Below are 11024 nucleotides of genomic sequence, written 5' to 3' on the forward strand. Positions count from 1 at the left end.
ATGTTATCATTATCTTAACCTTATCTAGAAGTTTAGGACTGATAACTGTTTTACTTAAACCATGTCTGCCACCTAGTGGTTCATAAGACGTGGAATAGTTTCTACATCTGGTATTTTAGCACAAACATGTTTTTAAATGATCAGATTTGGTTACAAACATATTCTGTGAATGACCAATGATGCAAGACTATAGACATCAGCTTTATAACACTGCTTGGTCCCAAGCTGTTCAGATCATGTCTTCTTCACTCTGTCCTCACTGCTGTTTACCTTTGTCCATAATGTTTTCTGTTTTGTTTTTTGCCAAACTCCTTTGGTTTTAAAAAAGAAATCTGTTTGGTTGTTTTCTGCTTTGCATCTGTCCTGTTGGAATCGTGCGTGATGCATTTTAATACAGTCGTCATTATGGCAACCATTGTATTAAAACGTTTAAATGATCTTGCTAAGAGGTGAAGAATTTCAGTTTACAACAAGCCATCTGATCATATTGATTCTTACTTGACACATCTTCATCTGATCGCTCAAAGCTTTGTTGTGCAGCTGGTTTTGTGCAACCTCACTTCCAAAAACTTTGAACAGAGGCAGGTCAAATGTCAATTTAAGTGGAATTTAACGATATATAAATTAGTTAAGGTTTGTATCTAATTAAAAATAGTCAAAAGAACATGTGGCATTAACACTGAGAAATGTTACTGTTTAAAAGAACATGTATACACTAGGAATAAGCAGAAACTGAGGACAGAACTATGTTTAAAAAGACGTGGAACAAGTGTTAACTACTGTGATGCTTTAGTTAAGGTCAAAAGTTTTATTTAGTAATGTAATTTTTCAGCCTCCTGTAAAGAGGTTTTATAAAATCCTCTTGAATCTTCCAATAATGTTTATAGTTTTGAATCACATTCACTTATTGAAGTAATTCAAGTTGAATTACTTGTAAAATGTTACAAAATGATGAACGGTGAGGTTAGCCTTTGTTAATTTTTATTATTATTATTTTATTTTTTTTGCACTTGTTTTCTGCAGATTTTTTTTACCTTCCCATCTGTTATAAAACTTCTTACAAGCATTAAACTCTAGAAAGATGAAATTCTTCAAAAAGCAGACTTTAACATTTGATATGTTGACTGTTTACAGAGCTCCAGACTAACTTTTTGTATTGGTTGCACTGGTGCACCTAACGTTTTAGTGTGGGTGCACCAGCATAAAATTTAGGTGCACCCAAATTGTCACAGCATCACTCTCCATACCACATTTTAACACATTTTAATCATTGCTTTTTAATGGAACTGAAAAAAATAAATAAAAACAAACTTTAAGTGCCAGTTTCACTAAATTTAATGTAACTAAAAGGTGCAAACTTCTTTCCCAAGATTTACATTTAATCCAGTAGTAGAATAGAATTTCGGGGTAGAATTTCGTTAAAAAGCCAGCTCCTCTCGGACTGTATTTGTGCCATGTTTATGGCTGCTCAAATAGCCATTAACATTCTTCTTTTTTTCTTCTTAAATACATGCTACCCCAGTTTCTCCTATCAGTAGTTATGTTGACAACAATTGATTTTTCTTTCACGGATCTTTTTAAAGCCTCGTGGTGCAGCTGAAACACAGAGTAAAGGAGGCTGCTCAGGTTTTCTGGCAACATCAGCCAGTATGTTCTCTGCTTAATGCTTCACCAGAAATGGATGCAGCTATTTATTTTTTTTTTCTAGAGCCAATTGGACTATGTTGTCCTAATTTTTTTTTGACAACGTAGGTGTTTCTGTCGGCCTCTTAGCTGAACTTCTGGGAGAGGCTTGAGCCCTGTCAGTGCAGGTGACGTCACACAGACAGGAGGCTGCAGCCGTTTAAATATCTTTTACTCCCATCTTGCTTTTCATGTTAACTACAACTGATCCCATTTTAATGGTCAAATTTCGTGATTCCAACTGTCATCTTCATCACATTGGATGCCTAATGTACGCCACTCGCAATTTCAAACCAACACTGTGTACAACTGCTTAACAGAGCCAATGAGAGGAAAGAACCCATCCTTTCCCTGCCTTTAATTCGCTTTAAAGGCAGGCTTCTCACGGTGTTCTTCTTCCATGAGAAGGGAATGGACAGAGCATGCTTAGACAGACATTTACAAAAGTACAAGTTCTACAACTAAACCTGAGAAGTGTTAGGAGCACTGGTACAACCAAGAAATAAGTTGGTCTTAAATTTTTGGTTGCATGTGTAACCAAGAACTTGTTCATTATACTCCAGAACCAGCATCATGTGCCAGTTTGCCTTGATTTTTAACACATTGTGTTTATTCTAACAATAGTTAGACTCCGTCTTAATCTTTTCTTAATTTTTTATTATTCATAAGTGCTTGTGTGAATTCAAAGGCATGAAATCGATCATATGTATATTATCTTAGTGTGATATACACTTGTGTTGGTTTTGAGAAATTGGCTTAAGTCACTGCTCGTTGCATCTTGGTCTGCTGTGTTAATTGTTTTCCATCCTGTCTCCTCCACATCCCCCCAATCCTCTGCTTTCCATATCTTTTCTATTATTTCCTTTTTTTGTCTCCTCTTAACATTCTGTCTTAAATCCATAACTTGTGGTGGACTCTCTTTACCCTCCCTGTAACCCCCAAATGTCTTTATGTGGTCCCCCCCTCTCATTCCTGACTCCTTGCCCTTTCACAGTAGTCTGAACAGTGTTAACAGTAGTGATTCCAGGGGATCCAGTGGCTCTCACTCTCATTCTCCTTCCTCCTCTTCTTCCTCCTCTTCCTCACACCACCTCTTCCACCACCACCACCCACGCCATCAATATCGCAGCTCCACATTACCCCAGCAGGCCCCAGCTCGGCTATCCAGCATCTCTTCCCATGACTCGGGCTTCATTTCTTCATCACAAGACCAAAGCATGTTGTCTAAATCATCCTCACCGATGCCAGCTGAAACAAAGGTAAGAAAAAACCCTCACTGATACCCACACTCATACATAATTTTGGATGCAGCACCCAAGTGAGAGTCAGCCTTCCTGAGAGAGACATTATCTGGCAGCAGTTAGTGCGTGTGATCATGGTGAAGTCATTTTACTGCTATTATTATAGCATAAATGTGCAGGAAATTAGTCTGCCTCCTTTCTACCCCAGGGCAGAACAGGTCAGGCCCATCCTGCTATTAAAAAGTCAACCACTGTGACACACTGTGGTTTGGCTAAACTTACATGCTTGATCATAGTTTCTGTTGTATTTTCATTAAATGAATCATTGTAAAATTATATGTTTCACCGTCACCAGTTTTTATATGAATTAAGAATATGTCTCTATCAGCAGGTCTCATTCTGTCAGTTCAATCTAACCATCTGACAAAGGTTGTGAGATAATTGTCAGCGAGATAGCCCAGGAGATTGCCTATGTGGGGTTTGTGGTTTAGTTGATGTTGATGTGCACGCCAGCAACCAGAGTTCCCCCAGCCCAGAACACACTGGTATAGTTAGGCTCCAAGTTTTTATGATGCACTGAAGGTGGTTTGGCAAGTCTATCCCTGACCCATTTACAGTACAGTCCTTGGAATCAGCTCTCTCATTACCTCATTCTGGGCGTAGTTACAGTAGCTGATGTTTGAATGATGATAGCCTTCTTGCTTATTCTTAAAGAGTTTGATTTTCATCTGTTTTTAATCCCCCACTTAACAGGATAACGATCCATCTTCTACTCGAGGGTGGCAAGAAAAACATGAATGAAATATCACATTATTAATAAAATAACCAAATCTTCATTTGATTATAATTACTTATATTACAAATAAAAATGTTCTCATTAGTAATGCATACGTACACCTAACAGTTTTATTTGTTGATGAAAATAAAGCTGGAACTACTTTTCTCTCAAGTCACATGGCTGAGGTCCTCACTAACTGCTGAAAACTATGGAAAAGTTGCTTCTGCTGTCTAACAGACCAACTCCTCCCCACTTTCTTTGTCTACATACTAATATTAATGTCTGTTTTTCAATACTTCTATTCTGTACTTGTCTATCTGTTTTAAATTTCCTCTCCCTCTTCCCTCTCTGTCTGTCTTTTTGGTCTCCTTTCACTGCCTGCCTGCTGCTGTCCTCTCTGCCCCAGCTTTGTCCCAGTTCCAGTTCCTCTGAGATGTCAGAGACTGGGCAGCTTCACAATGACTGCAGCTCCCCCTCTTCTCTCGCTGAAGCTACTGCATCTCAGCACGCTACTGACAAGGTGAAAACTCTCTTCCACCATTAATACCATCAGCATTATACTCACACTAAAACTTAAACTTCACTACACCAGGTATCAACTTTAGTTTAAACACAGAAGTGAAAAGGAACCAAGGGGCCACTAAATATGCTACATCGATTTCATTTTTTCCCATTCAGTTTAACATTTGCAACCATCTCTTGTGTTCTGTTTTTGATATATGTGGATACCTTTGTGTTCTTTTAAGTGATTTATCCTCAGTGGTGTATTTTTCCGCCCATTTTCCACAGTTCATCATTTCAGTCATTTATCCCATTTTGTTTTTCTATATTTTGTTTGTCTGCTTACAACCAGCTGTCCAATGGTTTCGACCATTACAGCCCAGCCAGTTCCCCCTACCTGCACACCAGTGGGGGCAGTTTGGGCTCAATGTCAGGCACTGCCTTTCCCTTCTTCCCTTTCTCATCCTCCACCTCCTGCCCTACTCGTTCATGGTCTCGTCCTGCCTCAGCCTTGCTGCCAGATTACCCCCACTACTGCACAATGGGGTCCCCCATGGTGCCTTCATCACGAGTTCCCAGTTGGAAGGTTTGTTCATCTCTTCAGATTTGATGATCGATGTCCGTTTTCCTTGTCCACAGCTTATTTGTTCATGCACCAAACAATTTAGCTCAGTGGTTTTCTTTTGAGTTGTAGGAGAATCATCATCCATATTGAGAATTAAAATGCAGAATGAAAGATTTTTTTTTTTTTGCCTCATGAAGAGAATGTCAGAGACATATGAGAAATCAACAATAAACAACTTTGTGTACAGGACTGGGCAAAGCCAGGGCCTTATGACCAGCCTATGGTCAACACACTAAGGAAGAAGAAAGACAAGGACACTCCTACTGTGGTGGACAGTAATGGGAGTGTGAACAGGGGTAACAGTCCCCCATCAGGTCAGGCCTCAACATCAGCGACATCTCCAGCTGACTTAAAAACACCGAGCCAATCAGAGGAGAAGAACAGGATCGTACCTGCACCTCTGAAGGTCAGTTTTTAGTCTCTGTCTCATACTACTTTTGCTTTCTACAGCATGTGGTTTAACTTTTTTGTGAACTAAGTAACAGAGAGAGATGTCTGGGGGTAATTAAACCAAGCATGTCTCTGTTTAGTCAGTTCGTTTTCCAGACAGTTATCCTTTCACTGGTTCAGCTCTTAATAACAGAAATGTGTTACTGAGAGACTGAACTATCCCCAGTGATAGCTCTTCATGTGATATGTGTTCTACTTTCAGGCATTCGTGTTTTACAGCTGTCATGTGGTGGTTTCCATAAACTGTTGAACTGTGTGTTTGTTGTTTCTGCTCATTTTTTGTCATTAGTCATCCAGGAAGACCATATGATTTGAAGCATATTTCTCCCTTTACATGCTTCTCATCTGGCAACTTTACACTCAACTCTTCACTGTTTTGCTGAAACTACAAGACAATTCTCTCAAAATTATTCAGTAATTAAGTCACAATTTTCTTGCCAGCAATCAATGAAGCTTATAAACACAAGTCATTTTACATGTTGTGGCATCTGTTGAATGTGAGCCTCCGGTGACCTCACATTGAACCTCTAGCAGGCTGATGTTTTTGCAGTTATGGCATGTAGATGATGTGAATAGCCTCCTACTAATAATGGTCCCATTTAATGGGTTGCACCTAATGACTTTAATATATTGTACCTGGTTGTATTCAGTCAGAGATCTGATGGGTTTTTCCCCCTCGCATCTGGTTTTGTCCAGGCTGGTGATATTGAGGCCCATGATGAACTGGCTCTGGCCTTATCTAGAGGTCTGGAACTGGACACCCAAAGGTCTAGCAGAGACTCCATCCAGTGCTCCAGTGGCTACAGCACACAGACCAACACACCCTGCTGCTCTGAAGACACTATACCATCACAAGGTAGCAAAGTTTACTGCAAACATTTGTATACTTTGTCTTTTATCCTTTTTAATCTACTTAAATGTTTTCATAGTATCAGACTTCGACTATTTCTCTATGGCTGGAGACCAAGAGCCTGAGCAGCAGCAACAGCAGCCTGACTTTGACAAGTCCTCCACCATACCCAGAAACAGTGACATAAGTCAGTCCTATAGACGCATGTTCCAAACCAAACGACCAGCGTCCACAGCAGGTCTGCCCAGCACACAGGCTCCTTATCCAGGACAAGGGCCCTACCATGGGGGGGCCTATCCCTCCACACCAATCCACACAGGAGCTTATCAGTCAGCTCCCACTGGGCCATATCCTCCAACTCCAGGTAAAGACAACACTGACACAATCATAAATGTCTACTGACATAAATGAATAAGTGAAGTTTACCCTTTGGATGCTGTGGGATCATTAAATATTGAGTGTATACAAACAAAATACATTTTATTTGAATATTATTTCTCTTGATTTTTTTCTTTCTACTTTCACATTTTCATTTCATTATTTGGTCATGTCTGTAAAAAAGTAGTATGAAAATTTTTTTATTTCAAACTTCATCAGTAATTTTCTTAGGCTTTGTTTGTTATCATTACAAGTCTTTATTTAAGTCAGAAATTTTATCATAAATCCAGCTCCCATAATGCCTCTGTTCCTATTCTATAGGCCATGGTCCAGTTATCGTCACCCCTGGGGTTGCTACAATCCGTCGTACCCCCTCTTCAAAACCTTCTGCCCGTCGATGTGGCTCTGTGGGTTCGGGCCCCATTCCTATCCGCACTCCTGTTGTGCCTGTAAAAATTCCCACAGTGCCTGATGTGACAGGAGCAGTTAATGGGAGCAAGAATACAGAGGACATGGGAGGAGAGGAAAACCCAGATTCTCCAACGTCTGCAGGCCCTGAGGATGCAGGAGTGCTGCCAGTGGTGTCCTGGAGCGGTCAGGCATCCACCAACCCCCCCAATGTACCCCTGCCCAACCAGCTGCTCCAGGGAGGAGGAGAGGAGGCCAGAGAACAAGAGGATGGAAACATGTTGGTGGCCATCCGCAAAGGGGTCAAGCTCAAAAGAACCCTCACCAATGATCGTTCCGCACCACGCATCGCTTGATGACATCATCACATATGCAGGCGAGGTCATAAGAAACATATGACCTTTGTGTTATAGAGATGGGGCTCCCCCCTGCTAAGTATTTGTAAATTAGGTCAAAAGCTTTAGACAAAGATCTTGCTCATCGCAGTGCAATGTCCTAAAAGAAAAGGCTTATTATGCTGATAGGAGAAATCTGTTGTACCCTCTCTCTGTTTCTACATTTTCACCTGTTAATCTCTCACGAGAAAAATCCATTTGCATTAACAGAAAAGAGAAGAGCTCATGTCTTACACAGGGCCCCAAACTAAGGATTATGGTCAAAGCACCAGAATGCAGATCTTTGTGCAGATTTGGGCCAATATTGACGTGGTGACATATCAATGATTATTATGTTATTTTGTTAATAACAAGGAAGCATAACAGAGCAAAACTATAATACAATTGTATGTTCATTTTTTAGGTGGACAGAAGAAAAATAATTCACATGTACGTTCCATAACCAGGTTGGACAGTGACGATGTGAATGCCTCCTCTCAGAGATAATTAACCACTGTGTCTCAGTGTTTCTGTGGTTTGTTCTACCGCCATGGTAAAAATAAGCATTGTGACTGCCTGGTGACTGAGCAAAAACCACTCCAAGCACTACACAGCACCAAGAGAGCGATGTGCTGCTGTTCCAGGAAGTATTGATCCCAGTGGCTGACTTTTGGTTGCATGGCAACCTCTAAACTGTACAAACTTCTTATTTAGAGGCCTCAGTACAGTATGTGTCAGTTCACAGAGCCACATGCCGATGTGTGATCAACACAGAGAGCTACTATAAGGCAAAGGAGATGAATTTGTGTTGCAGCATGAGTTTAACCCACATCAGACTTGTTCAAAACTACAGTGTAATGTGATCAGAGGTGGACCTAATAGAAATTGTGAGTTGTGTCCTGATTGCTTTACTTTAGTTTAGTATTTAGACTAAATGAATAATTGTAAATAGTTTTGCACATCTCAACTGATAAGGAGCGTATTGGTGCTTCCCTTTCTTTGCAACATTACTCTCCAGACGGCCAAATTCATTCAGTTTTATCTCTCTACATGAGATACAATAAGCAACTTTCTACACTCTATATTAATGTGAATCAGTTTAATTGTCTTTTTTTTTCCTGTACAACCCATTTTTCTGCAGTCTACATGTTGAGCTTTGCAGAACTTTTCAGTGGTTTCTGATCATATAGCCCTTTTTTGTGTCATTTGCTGGCTATTTTTCAACTTGCTGAATATTGATTGATCATAGCACCGCTAATGTCAACGTGCTGATGTCCATACACAATAATAATATGTTATTAAGCATTTTATAGAAGATGAGGAAAACTATTTTTGATGTTGCGAAAGTTCTCAGTTAAAAGCTATCTTTTGTGTTTTAATTTTATTTCTTATAGCCAGTATGCTTATGATCGCTTAGATTTTTACAACTGTCACTTCCATCTTGGTTTAATCTTTTATAATACTGTCAAAGTTGACTAGTTTGTAGAGATAGTTTTACTTTAAAAACTAAGTTACATCATATTCCATTGTATCAATTTAAAAATAAGGCAGAAATCTCTATTTTTTTTTTTAATCTGGGCAGTTGTATTTTGGGATCTGAGGCTCATCCTCAGACAGCAGCATGGATAATAAGCTAAATAGGATGATGTGTGTCACTTAATGATTTTCTGCATTTTGTTTGCATTTTAGTTTAAGCACTGTGAGACTATGGCTACTGCAAGATGTATGAAAGTGTAAATATTAATAAGTGGTATCATTTAGTCCAGGAACTCACTAATTTATTTTTTTTTGTTAGTGTCTGTTCTCAGCCTCTCTATTTTTTTACTTATTAAATAACGAGTAATAAAGTGGTTATGTATCTGTGCCACTATGAGCCTTTAATTTCTCACAGCTGCTGATATGGTTAATGTTAATCTATGTTTAGGAAGGTACAGAAGCAGGCCCTTTAATTTGAGTTCGGTTGTCGACTTGTATCAGTATTACGAGTCCAGATTCTGGGATGTTGAGCTGATCACACATCAGTTTCAGTTCACTAACAGAAGTGTTTTTCCTCTGAGTGGCTATGGATTTTTTTTTTTTTTTTTAAGATTAATTTCTGCCTGTACACATGTTTTAAGTGACTAAACTGAGACTGGGCTGACCAAAAACAAAACAAAAAAAAAAAAAAAAGAAAGAAAGATGCAGCTGTCTTTGCTACAACTAATGACATCATCCAAACTGTTCTCTGGAGCTTAAATGTTTTCTCTTGATTTTTTTTTTTTTTCCACATGTCTAAAAACATATTCCTATATTTAAAATGTTAGCTTAAATATATATTATATATTGCCAAATGTCAGTATATCCTATGAATAAGAAGTATATAAAGTTTGTGAAGTTTTTTTTAGTTTAGTTTTTAGCTTATTTCTTCTAGAAGAGAGTTGATCTCTCTATCTGTCCATGTATAGTTTAGGCTATGATGCAGTTTGTTTCAGGAAATAAAAGTTGTTATTTTTGTGTCCTGATAGCTTTAGCGGTATAATAAAAGAACATATTCATTTTGCCTTGGACTGGTTTCTTGTAGTGCAATCGGTATGTCTATTAAAGTGTCAACTATTTGACATGACTGCTTTCCTAATGACAAGAACATTTTATTTTCCTTTTGGCTATAAGCAAATATCAAGGTGGTTGTATTGTAATTCAGTCAAATGCATGCTGCTCAGAATATCACATCAAGTCAAATCAAATTTTATAGAGCACTTTTCATACCTAAAAGCAGCACAAAGTGTAGTCTGCAGCTTCTCTGCAGCAGTGAGGTAGTTGTGTTTAATACATGTTGAAGAGAATGAGCTGGGCAGCCCTCAGGTAAAACAGCTTTTATCTCTGATTATTGAAATCATATTGTGTTGTATGGTGACTTCAGTTTTATAAATTATCCGTCTTGTTGCCTGTGGTCAAGTAATGTACTGTAGGATGTACTGTATAGTCTCTTTAGGCTATATATATCTGACTGAGCAGCATGCGTTTGACTCATATATATGTATATATATATATATATATATATATATATATATACACACATTCGTTACAAAAAAAAACAGCAAAAAGAAGCTTTCAAAGTTCGAAAAGGGTTTTGGAAGAAGTTGAGCAGTCATCTAGTCCAAAACTCTTTCTCAACAACTTAAATACTGACACTTTCACAGCATCTCTGAATAATATTACACATTTGTCCTTTTACAATATCACTTACACAACACACAATGTTACTACACACAATATATCATAATATACAATATACAAAGCTTTCAACAGATATCGTTATTAGCTTCATATCCTTTAATTATCTCATCTTTTATCTTTTGTTTGAATTTTCCTATTAATTGGCATGTTTTTATATCCTCACTATAGCTGTTACAGAGTTGAACTCCTCTTGCAGAAATACAATGAAGTTTAGCATTTGTTCTCACAGCTGTTTTTTTGAATATGTATGTACCTCTTAGGTTGAATTTACTCTCCCTTAACTGGAAAAGCTTTTGGTAGGCAATTGTTCATCTTTAACTTTGTACATAATTTGAAGAATCTTGATTTTTAACAGGTGTTCAAATTTCAACATTTTCAATTTGATGAACAAAGAATTAGTTGGTTCTGTATAGGTGGAGTTTCTAATTATTCTTATGTTTTTTTTTTTGAAGAGGAAAGACTGAATTTAATGTTGACTTGTATGTGTTCCCCCACACTTCAACACAATAGGTCATGTATG

General features: G+C 38.2%; 1 protein-coding gene across 7 annotated transcripts in view; it reads left to right on the plus strand.

Annotated features, from left to right (window-relative positions):
* Positions 1 to 9827, plus strand: part of LOC121641216 (protein MTSS 1-like) — a 56542-nt gene extending 46715 nt beyond the window's left edge. For 2 of the 7 annotated variants that reach the window (XM_041987221.1, XM_041987222.1), the window contains 7 exons: positions 2678 to 2942; positions 4109 to 4222; positions 4556 to 4789; positions 5016 to 5234; positions 5975 to 6134; positions 6208 to 6492; positions 6828 to 9827. In XM_041987221.1, coding sequence (XP_041843155.1) covers positions 2678 to 2942; positions 4109 to 4222; positions 4556 to 4789; positions 5016 to 5234; positions 5975 to 6134; positions 6208 to 6492; positions 6828 to 7270 — 1720 coding nt within the window. In that variant the 3' untranslated portion in view covers positions 7271 to 9827. The remainder of the gene's footprint in view (positions 1 to 2677; positions 2943 to 4108; positions 4223 to 4555; positions 4790 to 5015; positions 5235 to 5974; positions 6135 to 6207; positions 6493 to 6827) is intronic. The other 5 variants (XM_041987224.1, XM_041987225.1, XM_041987226.1 and 2 more) reach the window with 3 other exon arrangements.
* Positions 9828 to 11024: the final 1197 nt, after the last annotated feature.

The sequence above is a fragment of the Melanotaenia boesemani genome, chromosome 6 (assembly GCF_017639745.1).
Source record: "Melanotaenia boesemani isolate fMelBoe1 chromosome 6, fMelBoe1.pri, whole genome shotgun sequence".
In the NCBI taxonomy this organism is placed as follows: Eukaryota; Metazoa; Chordata; class Actinopteri; order Atheriniformes; family Melanotaeniidae; genus Melanotaenia; species Melanotaenia boesemani.